Genomic DNA, 18,862 nt, shown 5'->3' with positions numbered 1-18,862 from the left:
TCTAAGCAAGAGAACAGTATTAAAATGAGGCACGCCTTTGACGCCTCCCATTTTTCAGAAGACCTCTGAATGGAAAATTCTTTGCATTATCTACTATCTGTTAAAGCAGAGACTATCACAGTACAGGTTCAGTTTAGAGTCAAAAGTAATTATTCCAGCTCCCAGCTTCATACCACACTGTTGAATCAATCTCTAGGGTTAAGAGCCAGACATCAGTACTTGATAAAGCTGCCAGGTGGTTCAAAGACAAAAACACACTGGGAAATTCAAACCCTACAAGAGCAGCAGCTGATCCATACCAGTGTTGTGTGAACAGATCACTAGACCAACCTTGTAAACAGAAATGATCTTGACACTATGACACTAGTCACTGTTAAATTTATCAATATATTTTCACCAGTCCTACATAATAATTGTTCATTCTTGATTATGTTTTTTCTCTCTGTGCCAATAGACTGAAAGAAATAAATAAATCTAGCAATTGTTTAGTTAACAATAGAGCTGATTAGACAAATCTCTGGTTATGAGATCTTTAATTCATTCATATGATGTTTATTTCAGTTTGTGCTTAATTACTAGTGCAGATTAGAGTAGTTTTGGGGTTGTTATGCAAATAAATTCCACAGTCTCTCATGTGTGAATGAACAACATTTGGGGTAGGAAAAGAACGGTAAGGGCTGAAGCTCCCAACTTTAACTGATAAGCCATCAATAGGTTTCTGTTTTAGTTTTTGGAGATAACTACTTTGCTTTTAAGTACATATACGTGAAATTTCACATATGAATATATTTCCTGTAATGTCAATTAGGTTGACAAGTCGCTGAACAGGAAGTGGAGACAGGAAATGCCACAGCGATGTCAGGCAGCATAGTGATGGCATTGTGCCTCGGTGCCTTGCAGGTATTCCCGGCAGCAGCAGAGAGCAGCTCAGAGAATGCAAAAGTGGTTGTAATTCTTTAACTAACCGAGCCTACCTTCTCTTTCCGAAAATTTTCATTCTGGAAAACTGTACTTCTTCATGCAATAGTGAAGTGAGTATAACCCTCTGGTAGGCATCTGGGTGGAGACTGTGAAGACTGTGGGCTCTGGGTGCTTGGAGGAAAGCAATCTTGTTAAATGTACAGGTAAATAACAAGAGAGCACTAATCAAATGCAAGTATCCTACCGACCCATCTTTGAAAGGATACTCTGTATCTCATATCAGCATTTTAAAAGAATATTTAAAATTTTTAGTATGAAAGGTTAGAAAGTTATAAACAAAATGTCATCTGTTTAACTCAAATGACTAACTTTTTAGAGAAGAAATGAATGATTCTCTATTTGACCAACACTGATACAATGGACTTCAAAAAGACTCTATCCCATATTGAGAGTGTCCAAGAGTAAGTCCCCCCTCTGCTACTGATCCAGCTTCCTACTAAAGCACATGAGACCGCAGATGAAGACCCCAGTACTTGGGTTCTAGCTCTCACGTAGGAGACCCAGATGGAGCTCTCATCTCCTGCCTTTGGCCTGGCCCTGCTCTGGCTATGGCTTGCACTGGGGGAGTGGTGCAAAGGGAAGATCTGTTTTACCCCGCCCCTTTACTCTGTCATTCTACTGTTCAAATGAACAAATAAAACTTACAAATTTTAGAAGTTTATGGAAAATGGGATTGTAAGATGCTCATTTTGGTATATTTTTTGAAATCGATAGTTTTCAAAATAACGCATTTTCCATGAATTTTTTGCACCCTCCCAAGTATGGATTTCAGTTCTTTTGTACCCAAATGTATTTATCTTGAAATTCTATTTTCACAAACTTTCAAAAACAAAATTTATCTATTTGAATCTCAGGGAGACCAAGAAGCAGCAGAGAAACAGACACAGAGATCTTTCATCCACTGGGTCACTCCCCAAATGACTGCAATGGTCACCACTGGGCTAGGCCAAAATGAGAGCCTGAAGCTCTTTCTGGGTTTCCCCCACGAGCGACAGGAGCTACCACAGCTCAGGTCAGTAACAGTAAGTTGGGTTGGAAGTGAAGGCAGGCTTCTGTCCCAGGCTCTGATAGGAAGTTCAGGCATCACAAGTGTCACTCACGTCTTCCGCACAAACTTTCTGAAGTTCCTTTTGTGCTGGGTAAGGATCTGTCAGAGCACAGGGGTAAAGAGACTCACCTCCTCTAAGAAGGCTTCTCTGTTTCACGCTCACCGACTTCCACGTTGCTGGCCTCAAAGGAAGCACTTTAATATATTTGCCTTTTACAGCTCTCTAAAACATATCAGATGCATTCTATTGGCTCCCCCATTGCATCTGCAACTTTTTAAACAAGAACCATCTTTCATATATTTCTCTTGCCCCCCCACCAAACATATATAACAAACCTGTTTGGGTTCATGAATTCTCTTTATAATCTGATGAATACAATATGTGCTTTATATTCTAAGACTGCACTTGTCCAGCCTCCCTTAAAGGCATTCAATGATGGGTAAGAGAATCCATACCTAACGTCACGCCAAGCAACATGAGCTGCTCACTACACTGCTGCGCTTTGATCCACGGACTCAAAGAGCAGGCGTGCTAGATGACTCAAGTTTCCAGACGAGACACCAGTCAGTTAAAACCGCAGTGTTTTGTAAACGTGTCTCTTTTTATCAAAAAGCATTTGAGCAATTCAGACTCACAAAGTTAATAAATTTCAAGCGAAGGCTAGTGGTCCTGCTTGGCTATGTGAGGACCAGGGAAGAGAGCTGCGTAGTTGCGTGCATGGGGGAGGAAGGAGGCCTTGTGCAGCAGGAAATGGGAGCTTGATTTGGGTCATTTCTCTTGCACTTTTTTTTTTTGTTTGTTTTAAACACAAAATGAACTGTTTTGTGTATGGACTTTCTATTTTTGGATGAAAACTGGTCTTCATTTTTTTTTTCAGAACATCAGTGACCTGGAAATGATAACTTTAGCAAAGAATTAACGCACTTTTCAGTTGCAGAGCACTCATTCTATTTTTATAGGATAACTGAATTGTATTTACACTGGAGTGCGGCAGAGGACGATTTTTCTGACAACCTACAACCAATTCCAGAAAGAGAAGAGTTCTATAAAAGAACTACTCAACTTGGACAGTGGGAAAATAATCTGCAGTTTCCTTCAGGAGTCTTTTATTAAGCCAATTGAATAGAAGAGCAGAGGAAATGTCAAAGCTTATGGAAGAATTCTATTTATATAGTTTTGTATTCCTTTGCAGTTAGGGCCAAATTTTGTATCTTAACTCTTCTTGGTTCTCTGGGAACTCACGAAGTTCTGTGGGTCTGCTCAGTCCTGCTATTTTCTTCTCGTGGTTTCCATTATTATCTTTTTAGCTTCTCACCCTTTGGAAGGTTGCATGTTCTTCTCAGAAGCAGAATCTGATCGGAAACCCATTCAACTGGCTGGCTTTCCGAGCCAAGGTGATTTAATTGACACACAGCTTCATGGGGATGGTTATGTTTTTGTGAATTTACTAACAACACTTTCTCCTTTAATGAATATATGGAACATCCCATATGAAGCAAGGGTCTATCTTTACTCTCTTATTTTCCTTTCCTCCCTCCCTCCCTCCTTCCTCCCTTCCTCCCTTCCTTCCTTCTTTCCCACTTTCTCTCTTTCATTCCCAGTTTCATGGCCAACAGGAAGATGAGTCCATAAATGTTGAAAACAAAGGGAATTTTTACAGACCCAGAGAACATGACAAAGGGGAAACTGATCACTTCCCATTTCTTAAATTCTTTCCCCTTTCATGTCCAATTAATAGCAGGTGCAAATGGGCTCATTGTCCTAGTCTGCCTTTTCATTTGATTTACTTTTTAAAATTGTTATTTTAACATTATTTGAAAGATAGAGTTAGAGACAAAGAGGGGTGGACACAGAGAGATCCTCCATATGCTGGTTCATTCTGTAAGTGCCTGCAACAATTAGGACAGTGCCAGGCTGAAGCAAGGAGACCAGAACTCAATGAGTGTCCTGTGTGGAAGGCAGAAATCCGAGCACTTAGTCTCACCATGGTCAACCAGGGTGCACACCAGCACAAAGCTGAATTGGAGGCAGAGTAGCTGGAGGGTATGATATGAGCGACCAGTGTTCCCAGGGGCAGCTCAAGTGCTGTGCCAAATGCCTGCCTCCAACCTTTTAATTTAAAAGTAGAATATTTCCATTACAGCATAGTTGGGGAAGCCTTATATGTATTTTTGGTATTAAAGAATATGATTTCAAAGTTATTTAAGACAGCCCATTTTAAAACAACTCTTGATTTTAGTTTTTTTCCTTGATTTTTCTTTCTCTTCCCTTAGAATGATCTATTCTTTCCATTTAAAATTATTTATGCTTACTCTTCATTTTTGATCCTATTGTTCACTTTAAGGTTTTTAGACAGAAAACTCTCCTCAATACAAAATCACCTGAAATGTATCCTTACCAGCATTTAACCTAGTGACAGCCATTGTGGTCATAAGAGCAGGGATGTTTCTTTTTTTTTAATTCCACAGTACATTTTGATACATAATGCTACTATTAAACACTACTACTAGCTAATGATGTTACTGGAAGAACTAAGAACTGATTTATTAGAATGTAACTTGTCTAATGATTCTATTCAATGTTACTACCCTCTTTTCATTTGTCCCTACTGGCTAATTAAAGAGCAGAGACTAGCCTATGGCTTAAAAAATTATTAATCATTGCAAATGATGCTGGAAAAACTGAATAGCCACTTGCAAAAAAGAATTTGAAACCTGCCTGTACACTGTAAAGATACAAAGGCCTAAAGAGAGGAGCTAATAAAAGCTATAAAACATTTATCAGAAAACCTTGGAGAAAAGTGTCCTGTTATTGACATTTAGATCCAATGAGTTCTTCAAGATGATACTGATTACATAAGAAACTAGGCATATTGAACTTAATTAATATTAAAAAGTTTGTGTAAATCAGAGAATACTATCAAAGGGTAGGTGGTTGGCCCAGCAATTAAGAAATGGCTTGGGATGCCTGTACCCCATATCAGAGTACCCAGGTTTGAATCCCAGCCCTGTTCTGGATGCTAACTTCCAGCTAATGTGCATGCTGGGAGGCAGGAGGTAATGGCTCAAATTGTTGGATAAACGAAACCCACGTGGGAGGCCTGGAGTGAGTTCTAGACTCCTGGCTTTGGCTTGAAGCTATGGGCATTTGAGGAGTGGGTGGGAAATTTGTCTTTCTGTTTGTTTGTATTAAAAACAAATGTCTAAACTTTTTCCTTTTAAAAAATGAACATTACCTAGGACGCAAATAGATAATACTCAGATTGAGAGAGAATATTTTCAATGCAAGTATCTAATAAGAGACTAACATCCAGAAGATCTTCTACAACCCAACAGCAATACAACCTGGCTGAAAAATGCACACACTCATAATTCCTTATGAAGGACTACACTATTGTAACAAAATGGGAAAAATCTGATGGGGGGTGGGAATTTGGGGGGAATCCCAGCCTTTACATAACTGTACCACATAATTCAAAATTCAAAATAAAAATACATTAAAATGCAAAACATGAACTCTGTTGGCATCTTAATCTTGTATTCAAAGCCTTTGGACCTGAAAAAAGAGATTTCTGAGGTTAAACTGAACCTGTATTAGAAGAGAGCACTGCCTTGCCATGTACCAGCTCCTCCTCAGTGCTTTAACTTCATTTTCTTGGCTGTCTAGGATCCAAGTTAACACTTGGAAAGATTTAGATCAGTAGGCTTTTACACTACTAACACCTACTATTTATTGCTTTAAAAAAAAAATAAGGTATGAAGATCTTAAACAAATGACGCTAGTAACTCAAGATAGCACACCATTCTCTTCTCTTGTGCCATCTTGCTGTTCTTAACTTAGTGGTAGGTAATGGACTTAAAATAGGGGTGAAAGGGTAGACTGGGGAAAGCGAAGTGATAGATTTTTCCCTGTCCTGTGAATCATATATATATATATATATATATATATATATATATATATATATACATATATACAATTTTTTAACATACAATTTTTAACATATATATATATATATATGTTAAAAATTGTTTCATTATAAAAAATTAGCTGAGGGGCAGGGTTGTGACACGGCAGGGGAAACTGTCACCTGTAATGTCATCATCCCACATGGATGCTGGCTTGAATCCTGGCTGCTCCTGTTCCAATCCAGCTTTCTGCTACTTGCCTGGGAAAGCAGCTGAAGATGGTTCAAATGCTTACACCCCTGAACCCTTTATGGGAGGCCCAGAAGAAGCTCTTGGATTTTGGTTTCGACACAGCCTAGCCTTGGCTGTTGTGCCCATTTGGAGAATAAACCAGTGGCTAAAATCTCTGTCTGTTCCTCTTCCTTTTTCCCTCTCTGTAACTGCCTTTCAGTTAAATACATAAACCGTAAAAAAAAAAAAAAGAAAGAAAGAAAGAAATGAACTGAGATTACTCAGGTGGTTTTTCATAAAAACCTACTGGGAGACTGACTCAGGAGCTGCTAGAGTTGGGTCACATGACAAAAAGGGCTTCAGGAGGAAGACGATGGTCTAAAGTCAGAGTGAGGACGTTGACCTTCGCCTAGAACTTTAATTAGTTGAGCAGCGTGTGCCAACTCTGTCATCAGCAGAATGAACAGAGCAGTCTGACTTTTTAATATGAAAAGGCACAACTCTGAAGCCACCTTTGCTGATCTTACCAATTTTACCCACCGAGCTTCTCCAACTCTTTTCGAAAATGGCTTCAGTTGATAGCAGTTCAGTGTGACAATCTGAAGCCTCAGAGGACCATTGTCCCCCACCAAATGTCCCTTTCTTTGAAACTCCACTTACACACTGCACTTTGCTGTAGCTACATCTGCTTTCTGCAAATTCTCAGAGCTGAGCCCTTAGCACTTGCTGCCATGAGGTCCCTATCCCTTCTAAGGGAGAGTGAATTCTCCCAGGTCTAAGCTTAGAGACTTCTCTGGGCAGGTTACTGCAGGGAAGTTTGTGGTGTCTCAATGGTGCACCCTGGTGGATATGCTCAGCCAGAATGCCCTCTTTGGAGGACTGAGGCCCTTGCGGTGTGCACCTGGACTGGTCATGCCATCACCAGGAGAGAGGATTCTGATCAGCCACATTTCACTGGCCCCACAGCTTAGTTCTTCCCCTGTTGGATGTTTGTAGTTCACAAAGGGTGGAGGGTCAGGTGTCTCTGCAGGTATTCTAACACTACCTCCTCACTCCAGGTATTCCACATCAAATGCCCTCCATACTGGATTAAGAGCAGAGGTCAGCCCTTAACGTACATTTAGCAAACAGTAATGTTTCTGTGATTCATTCCATGTTTTGCAGGGCAGGGCATCAAACTTATGGCAAGCTCTAAGACTCCAAAGGACTTGAGCACTTTGGTCTTTAAAAGATGATCTCCATATCATTTATAACATATTAAAAGGCATACCATACCCAACAATCCTTGTCTCTGCTAATAAAAGCACTTTAAGCTATTTTTCAAATTGTATTTTTGAAATTATTGGCCTATAAATATCTTATTATTTTTCTAGTCATGTGCAGTCTTTAGAATTTGTGATGGGGGAAAGCTAGCAACATTTATACATGAACAAAATGTTCATTAAAAAGCAAATGGGATTATCATAACACATCGAGAATTAAACATATATATATGGATTTTACATTTTAATTTTTATATTAAGATTTTTTTTTCTCCTTTTTTCCCCTGGTTTTAAAAAGTTCTCAGACTTACCCAAAAACACAGGACCTAAGTTCCTGTGAGTGAACTTGTGGAGTTTGTTTGCTTTGAGAGACAGATGATGTCTTCCATTTTCTGGTTCACTCCTCACATGTCCTTGATTGGGGCTGGGCCAGGCCCAGGAGTCAGGGACTTAGTCCAGATTGTCCACCTGGGTGGCAGGACCCTAACTTCGTGAGCCACTGCTGCTGCTCCCCAAGATCTGTGGCCACAGAACACTGGAGCCAAGAGCCAGAGGGAGGACTTGAACCCCAGCCTGCTGGCATGGGATGCTGGTGTCCAAACTGACAGTTAATTTGCTTTGCCAAATGCCTCCTTTCCTACTTGTAGTCAGTTTCTTCTATTTTTCTTAAAGATTTATTTATTTTTATTGAAAAGTCAGATTTACAGAGAGAAGGAGAAGCAGAAAAAAAGATCTTCTGTCTGCTGACTTGTTCCCTAGTGGTCGAAACAGCTAGAGCTGAGATGATCCAAAGCCAGTTGCCAGGAGCCTCTTCTAGATCACCCATATGGGTGCAGGGTCCCAAGGCTTTGTGCCATCCTTTACTGCTTTCCTAGGCACAAGCAGAGAGCTGGGTGGGAAGTGAAGTAGCTGGGATTTGAACCAGTGCCCATACACTATCCCAACACATGCAAGGTGAGGACTTTTGCCACTAGGCTTCTGCACCAGGTCCTATAGTTAGCTTCTTATGTGTATAGTCTTACCTGGTTCATTTAACTTATCAAGCTTGTTAAACTGAACCTTATGAAATTGCTTTTTTTTCTGGTAAAAACATGATTAGAAGAAATTTCACATGATTTAACCTAATAGTTTTGGCTCACAAATACAACACACATTTCCCCTTGAGCACACAAAGTCAAACTGGAGCAGCACAACTAGTAAGAGCAGAGTTGTTCATGTGATAGGTGCCCAGTGGAAATATTTGCTGATCAAATGTGTGCACATATACATGAGTAACCAAACAAAACACCACTCACATAAATAAGAGTCAAATTGCACAGTTCTGAATTGTGGTCATGGAGCTTGTGGAATATATTAATCATACAAAGCAGCTTGGCAGTTACTTCAAAGTCTTTGAAACCAACATTCTGTTTTAAATTTAATTTTGTTTTATTAGCAAAGGACTGGCAGTGGCTGGTGGGAGAAAAGAGTGCTGGCACAGCTCACTGGTGTCCCTTCGTTAGGGAGCAGAGAGTGGAAACATTACAGGAGTGGAAGGAGCAACACAAGCATTACCGACCAAAGCGAGAGGAGCCTTTAGTGGCTGGCTCAGGTTTTCAGAAAGCATGTTTCTTTCCACAAGGCAGCGAGCACTTTCTCCAGGGAAGGAGCTTACTTTGGAAGGTCCTGGGTCTTTTTCTTCCGTTTAATTCCAGGGACACTCAACAGCTCCAATTCTGGGGATTTGGAGAATGACAATTCTACAGAAAACAAAAGATGATCAAGTCTGAATAATTCATAGGTCTTCAATTTTGGGTCTGTCCATGTAGTCACCTCTTCTCCCTGTTGCACCATGACATAGCACACTGTGCTGGGACTAGAATGTGGTTTAAGACATTAGGTTTATTTCTGTGCTAGAGAAACATTCACCTTGTGCAGGGAGAGTTTAGGTGATTAGTGCTGGAAAAGAACAGGGGAAAGTACAAAGGGAGTATGGACAGAGAACTGATCCCTGGGGAAACTAGAGGAGGGTTCATCAGGGATGCTGTGCCTAGAATAGATGCTATTCAGCTGTGGTTCTACATTAAAATAACCATGGATTATAATAAGTGGGAGAAAAAAATATCGTGCCCTGGTAGGATTCACCAGAGGTTCTGTTTACATTGGCCTGAGATAGACATCTATTTGTTTTATTTTATATTAGTTTTGATGCTTTTCCTCTCATCTCTGTTTTTAGGGAAAAAAGCTGAACTGGTAAATCTAATAAGAAATCAGGTTGAGAGACGCTGGCAAAGGAGTGGGAACACAGCAGGTGCATGAAGCCAAGTGATGGGTTGGTTGTGGGAAGGCAGAGTTGGAAGCCCACCGGGCTAAAGAAATGGTTTGGAAAATGGGAAGACGATGTGTTAGGACTGTCAACTTCATGATAAGGCCAGGGTCTGTTTAGGTGAGAAGGTGGAACTGAATACGCCACAGTAAAAGGAATGCCTGGAAGACACCTTGATGAGATTCAGCCATAAAGATTTCACCAGCAAAGAAACGTTGGACCATCCCAGCTCAGTTAGCAAAGGGACACCTGCAGATTTTTGGCTACAAAGTAAAATGTTATGTAGGCTGTGGGAAGAAATTTGACATTTTAAAAAATTTACAAAACACAAAATGTGTGACCTGAATCAAGAAATGGAGATGGGGAGCTCCTAGCTCCAGCCTTGCCCAATCCAGGCCATTGCAGGCATTTGGAGGGGGTGATCCAGTGGATGGGGAGAAGAAGGAGGGAGAGTGAGAGAGAAGGAGACAGAGAGTCAGAAGGGCGGGGAGAGATCTTTCATCTGTTGGTTCACTTTCCGAAGGGCAACAATGAGCTACCCTTGTCCAAAGCTGAGAGCCAAGAGCTTCTTCAGGTCCCTCGTGTGGGAGTAGGGGCTTAAGCACCTGGGCAGTCCTCCACTAGCAAGAGGCTGGATCAGAAGTAGAGCAGCCAGAACTAAAACCAGCTTTCTCTGCTATGCTAGTTTATAATTAAAACTAATATAATTACAATTTACTCTGTGATTATAATTTTATCTAAACAAAGAAGACATTAAAATGATACATAAAAGTGTATTTTTCCATTTTCCCTGTTCACTCAAGTTTTATCTTCTGCTTTCATAGGTACTCTAGCAAGTAAGTGCAAATTAATGCAAAAACTAGTTTTCAAATGAAACAACTCCTATTGCATATTTTGTCCTCGTTAACATTGAAGAAATTGTTCTCACCTTAACCCATTTTTTGCTTCTTGCTTTCACAGGCAATCCCGTTGAACATAACTGGGCAGGAACACAAACACCCTCCATCCATCAGAATCACAGTCCCCCCATTGTGGCAGGGCAGGCACTTTCTGGTGCTGTATTCATTGAGATAATCTCCAATTGCTCTTTCTAGATTTTGTTTCTTTAGGTGTGCATCTTTTTCTTTCACTGGAATCAGGTTATAAATGGGGGAGAGCTGCAAGAAAGCAAGGCATTTAATGTTAGGTCTGTCAACTTGTAAAGTCTTTGCAAGACTTGTAAAATGCTGTTTATTGAATCATTAATTTTGTTCATTTATTAATTCAGTGCTAGCTGACTGAATGCTTTATTTTGGAAGATATGATATCTCGTAAGAGTATGCTAGTGATCTGAGCTAGTCATGTCTACTCTCATGGAGATCACGATTGTTGCGGGAAGGAAACTGCTATTTATGAAGCCATCACACAGATGAGTTTAAGGCAGAAACTGTGATGCATGTGATAAATAATAGGTATGTATGCTTTAAAATAAGTAACTGAGGATATAAATTTATCAGATAATTGATGGACATATTATTTCTTGATTCTTATGCACAGACTTATTGCAGACATGGAAAGCACTGGACTTCTAGTGACCATGTGACCTTCAACAGTAAGGTCATCAGGACTGACTGCGATGCACTCACGACTGACATATGGGTTATTCCTTTATCCTGAACATGTGAATCAGGATTCCTGTACAGTGTTAGAAACAGGGAAGGACTGAACTCCATCTGACAAATGGATGAAGAATGTGTTTTCCTGCAGTACAGAAGGACAAGATCTAAAGTCAAATCTAATCAAACTAAAAGAAAAGGAAGCAAATGATTTATCTCGCAAACTCAAATACCTTGGGTAGAAATACCTTACAGTACAATCAAGAAAGTTTGGAATCATTTTCCTTATGAGCTATGATTTGAAGGTGTTAAGAGAGACCTATTCTAGTCCCACATTGTAGAATGTACTAGTTTCTATATGAAGGTGGGAATGGGAAGATACTGATTAAAGGATATAGAAGCAGTTAGGGGAAGGCAAATGTTCAGGAGGTCTATTGCACAACGTGATGACTACCTATAGAAATACAAAGTACTTGTAGTTGAGGAATTACAACATGTATAGAAGAACTTGTATTATAATTATATGTCATTTAATGAAGAGGATACATTCTGATTCATGTGTTCTTAGGTGGCTTTGTCACTGTGCAAGCTCCATACATTGCACTTATACAAGTTTGGATGGCATAGTCTCACACATTTAGGCTACATAATGAAGCCTAGTGTTCCTAGGCCATCAAGCTCAAGAAAACAGTCATGTATGTGATACTTACGAACTGCAACATAGCAATAATATTCATGTATCTGAACAGAATGGAATTCCTGGTCCCTGGCCTCAGCCTGGCCCAGTCCTGGTTGCTGTAGCCATCTGGGGGCATGCACCAGTGGATGGAAGATCTTTCCAGTCTCTCTTTCTCTCCCTCTATCCATGTGTGACTATTTTAAAGTTTATGTATGTGAAATTAAACATATATTTACTTATTAAAGCCCCTTATTTTACTCTTGCTGAACTATGATCTTTAAAAAAAAAAGATCTGTTTAATTTTTATTGGAAAGTCAGATTTACAGAGAGAAGGAGAGACAGAAAGATCTTTCATCAGGTGGTTTACTCCCCAAGTGGTCACATCAGCTGGAACTGAACTGATCTGAAGCTAGGAGCAAAGAACCTCTTCCAGGTCACCCACTCAGGTGCAGGGTCCCATGGCTATGGGCCATCTTCCACTGCTTTCCCAGGCCAGAAGCAGGAAGCTGGAAGGGAAGTGGAGCAGCCAGGACATGAACTGGCACCCATTTGGGATCCTGGCATGTGCAAGGCAAGGATTTAGCCACTGAGCCATTGCACCAGGCCCTAAACTGTGGTCTTTTTGCTTTTAATATGCTTAGTGGAACATTAAGCATTTGACTATACTGTAAATTAGAAATATTATATTGAAAATCAAAAATGCCTCTTGGGATGCCCACATCTTAAATGAAGTGCCTGGTTCTTGTTGCTAATTTCAGCTTCTCATTAGTGCATCCCCTGCCCCTGATCCCAGAAAAGAGCAGGTTGTGCTGGCCCAATTAATTGGGTTTCTGCCATCCAGGTGGATGGGCTGGAATGACTTCACTTCTGCCCAGCTCATGCCATCATGGGTATTTGGAGGGAGCAAACTAGTTGATGGGAACACTTTCTATCTCTCTGACTCTCAATAGCTAACTAACTAACTAACTAACTGACTAACTAACTAACTAAATTTTGAAATCCCTTTAAGTTCTTTCATAATGTGCATTTTCATGAACTTTTGAAAGACTTCTCATCTGCCTGGATTTCAGTCTTTGTAACAAAATTCTTTAAATTCCATTTCTCCCCACACATATTTTGAAATGCTCACATATTGTTCTTGGGGGAAAATAAAATCATCTCAGGCATCTAGCTAACTCACATAGAAATTGTTTTAAGCGTAATATTCTGTCCATAACAAAAATCACTAGGTACACCAAAAATGTCATGACATAAGATGAGCAGAAATAACACAAAACAGATAGAGCCTTGAGGAATGCCAATAATTGAGTTATTAGACTTTCAGCAGACTTTGAAATATTTAGTTATTCATAAGCAGTGCATTATGACTTAAAATAGAAATTAGGGAATTATTACAACTTTAAAGATAGAAATGATTGTAACTTGCAAAACCAAAGGATGGGTCACATAGTGGTTGTGAAGCAACTGAAGAGAATTCACATAGAAGAATCCTGTGTGTGAGGATAGACTGTGCTAATATGACATACAATCTAAATGTATATGCACCTAATAACATAACTTCAAAATATATGTTAGCACTGAGAGAACTGAACAGAGAAATAATAACATATTTAGATATTTCAACAGTTCCCTCTTTATAGTTGAAAGAGCAAAAGCAAAGAAAGTAAGAATCAACCAATTGTCCTGATTGATATTTTTGGAACACATCATCAAACCTGAACAGAACACACAGCTTTTCAACTACATGCAGAGCACATCTAGGAAGTTAGATAAACCTTAATAAGCTGGAAGCAATGGATATGATATGAAGTATGTTCATAGACCCAAAAAAATCAGTAACAGAAAGCCACTTGGAAAATTCTCAGATGTGTGGAAATTAGTGGACGGGATTTTAAATAACCCATATCAAAGAGGAAGTCACAAAAGAAATTTGAAAATATTTTAAGTTGAATGATAATGAAAACACAACATATCAAAACTTAGGGAACACTGTTAGCAAAGTACTTGATAAATTTATGACACTAAATTTCTGTATTAGACAAGAATCCAGTTTAACAAATTAGAAAAAAAGGAAAAAATGAAACCCAAGGCAGGAGGGAGGAAATAAGAGAGATAAGAACAGACGTCAGTGAAATTAAAAAGAAGGAATAAAGGACCAAAGTCAATAAAGCAGAAAGTTGCCTCAAAGACATGATCAATCAAATTGCTGAACCAGCAGCTGGTCACAAAACAAGATTCACAGCACCATGTAAGCAATCAAAGAACAACGTCCTACAAAATTTACAGACAGAAATCTAGGCATGCAATGAAATGGTCAAATTTCTTGAATTACAGAAATTGCAAAAACTCAAATAAGCAGGCCTGTTTACTCTGATTTGTCCTGTATCTATTTAAAGCCATGAATTTATACTTGAAATCCTTTTAACAAAGAAAGCTCAAACAGCTTCACGGAAGAGTCTGACTCAATATTTCAGAAAGAAATAACACAATTTAAAAAAATCACTCCAACAACACAGAGGGGAAAACAATCATGTCTGAACTTACTTTATATTGTTTCTCGGCCTTTTGGTTAAGATAAAGTGTTGAACTCACTTTATGAGGTCAGCATTATTTGAATAGCAAAAATAGACATTTCAGAAAAGCACACTAGAAACCAATATTACTCAAGAATATAATTAAAAATATCTCCTTTGTCAAAATGCAGAACCTATTGATGATAAAAATTCTGAACAAACCAGGTAATGAAAGGTATTTCCACAATCTGATAGAAGATCTCTATGAAGGTCACATCTAACCTCAGTGTTAATAGGGAAAGGTGTGACGCTTTCCTCTTACGCGTGAGAACATGGTGGAGATATCTGCTCTCACCACTCCCAAGCAACTTCACGCTGGAGATCCTGAGCAATGAGATAAAAATAAAAGAAAGAGTACAAAACACAGATGTAAGAAGTAAACAAAGCTATTTCAGATGACAGAATGATTTAAGGAACTGCAACTCAAGAACCTTGGTAGCCTAGAAGCTAAAGTCCTCGCCTAGAATGTGTCAAAATCTCATATGGACGCTGGCTCTAATCCCGGCGGTCTCGCTCCCCATCCAGTTCTCTGCCTGTGGCCTGGGAAAGCAGTCGAGGATGGCTCAAAGCTTTGGGATCCTGCACCTGCATGGAAGACCAGGAAGAAGCTCCTGGCTCCTGGCTTCGGATTGGCTCAGCTCCCACTATTGCGGCCGCTCAGGGAGTGAACCATCAGATGGAAGATATTCTTCTCTGTATATTCACCTTTCCAATAAAAATAAATATTTTTTTTAAAAAAAGAATCTTGGAAAACAATTTTGCTATTTCCTACATAACTTTGCATGCACCCACATCTTGTATGATCAAGTCTTTGTTCTTTTGGAGAAGTGAAAAAGATGTTCCTATAAACTCCCACACTTTAATGCTTACAATAATATTGTTCACAATCACCAAAGAATCAGGAAAGAAATCAATCGTTCATCAGCGATGAGATTAATGAACTGTTGTATTCATTTCATGGAATCCACACCGTATTCAGCAACAGAAAAGGAAGGGACTATTAATCTGTGCAACAATGTAGGGGGATCACAAATGAATAATGTTAAACAAAATTATCCAAACTCTAAAGGTTATGCGATCACATTTGTGTGACACTCCTGCAAAGGCAAAAACAAAACAAAACAAAACAAAACAAAACAAAACAAAACAAAAAACCCTACAGGGATAGGAAACAGATCAATAATAGTATGCAAAAGGTATTTGGAAAGTGCTACTGACTAAAAGTGGGCTTCAGGACACTGTGTGGCAGATATGTTTTGCATATTGATTTTGGCAGTGATTTCATACCTGTGTGTGTTTGCCAAATCCAGCACCCTTTCGATTAAAACAAGGTAAATTTCACCATGTGGAAATTAGAACCAGTTTAAAGTATCTACTCACATTAAAACCTGTCAATATAGTGCTGATTCCAAAGAACATTATTAGATCCTATATTTGCCAAATACTAAACTGATAAATACCCTGGTGCCTGAAAAGATATTTGCTAAAAATATTATAGATGTAAATGTAAAATACATCCATTAAAATTTCTGGATGTTATATAGTAAGGAATCCTCAAGTAGATAAAAATCTTTCAACAGGGTATAAAAATCACTAGCGATAATGAACTGACAATACACTGGCCTACTTTTAAATAAAAAGCCATCAAAGTCAAAACTTATACATGATACACTGAAAAACATCTCACAACACTTCTGTGGGATCACTGTTGAATGGATAACCTCATTCCACTTGAAACCTAAGATGGGAGACATTTGACAAAATACCGACCATCCTCAGTCATATTGCTGAAGCCATAAAAGACAAGAAATATCTGAGGGCCTGTGACAGACAGATTGGAGCAGGAGTATGATACATGAAGGCTAAACACAGCACACAACCTTGGGCTAGATCCTGGAACAGAAACACAGTAAGAGGAAATTTGTGAAATTTAAACAATGCCTATTGTTTAGCTAAGCAATCAGTGTTTCTATGATTTTGATAATTTCATTATCATAAGTTGTTAACATTAGGGATTCTTGGGCAAAGCATACATATAAATTCACTACTATTGTTGCAATTGTAATGTCCATACTAGTTATACAATTTTACTGTAAGTCTAAAATTATTTCAAAATAAGAGGTATGAAAGATGACATCTATTTTGAAAATGTCATTAAGAGACTAAAAATCCTTAAAAAGGACATATTTGTGACATTTTTAGTTAAGAAATAGATTCATCGCCAGAATATATAATAAACTTCTACAACTTAAGCATAATTGTCTAGTGGTATAGTCTTTCATGAATTAGTATACAGGATCTAGATTTCAACTATGTCATATTTATCTGAAAGAAAGAAACCTCTTACCAACGCTGCCATGTTGGCACACACAACATAAACATGGGGTACAGTTATTTCGATTTTTTAAGATAAGGAATCTTTCTTGTTTTACCCTTCAAAGAAAAGTCAAGGCCAGATAATCTAAGATACAGGACCACAGAGACTTGGAGGAAATGCAATCGGGGTGAAATGGGCATTGTTTAAAGAATTACACATGAAGGACATGAGTTGGCAGCAGTTTCAGAGGAGTGAAAAATACACAAAAAGTTTCCTAAAGAACCACATCTTTCTCTTTGCATACGCCAACTGCTTTAATTTTTCCCCCACACCAGTTAACTTGTTAACCTTTCTGTCACTGGTAGTTAGATTTTTAGTAGATATAATGTATCATGGAGCTTTCTAAAGCACAAATGAATGGACAAACCTGCTTAATGTTAATTACATTTTTTTCATACATCCAACATAAACTATAAAATACAACAAATACGGTTTGTTCATACAGTGAGTATTGCTTTTATCTCAATACGAGAGAATTGGGAATGCTTCTTATTGTATTATTACAGTTGTAACAATTATAGCATAGACTGCTGATGTAGCTATTTACACTGTTGGTGCTTTTAAACATTATTACCCCAAACTTCTCCATTAAGAGTTAATGTAGCTTAATACACTGACAGTTAAGAATAATTTGGTGAATGGGTTAAGGACTGAGAAAGGAAAAGGCAAGATGGGTAAAAACAGCACAAACAAAATTCATGTCAGAAACATCCACGCAAGGAACACAAAATGGGTCATAAATTTGGCTATATTTTTTGAGAAAAAAGTGTAAGGCACACAGAACTGAATGATTTCATGCAAGGAAGAAAACTCACCTGATCTCCAAAAGCAACAAAATGAATGAAGTTAAAGAGTAATATTTCCTATGAGACCTTATAAAGAGGATATTGTATTAGGCAACATCCTTTCAGGAAATAAAGCAATTGGTTACATAACATTGTTTCTTATAATGCCAAAACAGAACTTTACAGGAAGCCAGTGGGCTATAATGCAGCTATATCGATCTTGCTGCTATCTTTCTAGAGGAAATCATAAACTTTCCATCTCCCAGGCCATCTTTAACAGATGCAATTTCTCCCTGGTGACATTTTTATAGCTACTTTGTAACTGCACATATGAGAAGAAATGAAAGTGCAGCTATTCTGTTGAGATAAAATGCAGAACCATTTGTGTTAGTATTCAGGCAAGCTGGTGGCAAGATGAACAGAGTTTCAAGAAAACTGAAGACCAGGCCAAGGATAAATGCTGTGACAGGGGGCCAGTATTTGTCATGTGCGCTTTGTCCTTTGCATGGAGAAAGGCCAAAGGGGGAAAACATTCCTCACCAAGTGGTTTGGGGTCTGCTGGAGCACACAGAGAGCAGACTCGAAGTCACAAGATCTCACTAGCACATGACAATATGCGGTCTCTTTTGGAGTATATAACTGTCCAAGCAGTTTACTCAATCTCATTAATACAGTCATATAGGCTGTAAATTAGAATAATACAACTTCCTGGTCTTTCCTTCAAGATAAAGTTATTTGTAGCACAGAATATCTAAATAACTGGTTTAATTTGTTGCAGAGGATAAAATGTATAACAGTTTGGAGTTAGGGGTGGGTGGGAAAAGGTTCTAGCAAAATTCCTTAAAAATTAAACAGAACAGCCAATTATTTTAACTTTCTAACTATCTCTAGTGTTGGAACATGCCATCCAGAACACAGAAGACTTCCTCTTCGCAATGAATGAATTAGTTCGTATAGGCTATGTAGATGTTATCTGGAAATGAGCCCCAATTATAAGCAAAGGGTCATTAGTATCAGATTTATGAGAGCAAAATGATTCGAACTCTATTTCAAGATAAAACCTAATTGTAGGTCATGTCTTCTCAGGAATTTGAAAGCTGTACAAAGTCAATAAAATGCA

The 18,862-nt window shown here is 38.6% G+C and overlaps 1 protein-coding gene across 1 annotated transcript in view; it reads right to left on the bottom strand.

Annotated features, from left to right (window-relative positions):
* Nucleotides 1-8,829: 8,829 nt before the first annotated feature.
* The window catches only part of C9 (complement C9), a 29,932-nt gene continuing 19,899 nt past the window's right edge, over nucleotides 8,830-18,862 (bottom strand). The window contains exons 9-10 of the mRNA XM_004583777.3: nucleotides 10,662-10,890; nucleotides 8,830-9,167 (exon numbers count right to left, since the gene is read on the bottom strand). Of these exons, the coding sequence (XP_004583834.2) occupies nucleotides 10,663-10,890 (228 nt within the window). The 3' untranslated portion in view covers nucleotides 8,830-9,167; nucleotide 10,662. The remainder of the gene's footprint in view (nucleotides 9,168-10,661; nucleotides 10,891-18,862) is intronic.

Source organism: Ochotona princeps, chromosome 23 (assembly GCF_030435755.1).
Source record: "Ochotona princeps isolate mOchPri1 chromosome 23, mOchPri1.hap1, whole genome shotgun sequence".
In the NCBI taxonomy this organism is placed as follows: Eukaryota; Metazoa; Chordata; class Mammalia; order Lagomorpha; family Ochotonidae; genus Ochotona; species Ochotona princeps.
The sequence above is the reverse complement of the archived record's forward strand: the minus strand, read 5'-3'. Positions and strand labels throughout refer to the sequence as shown.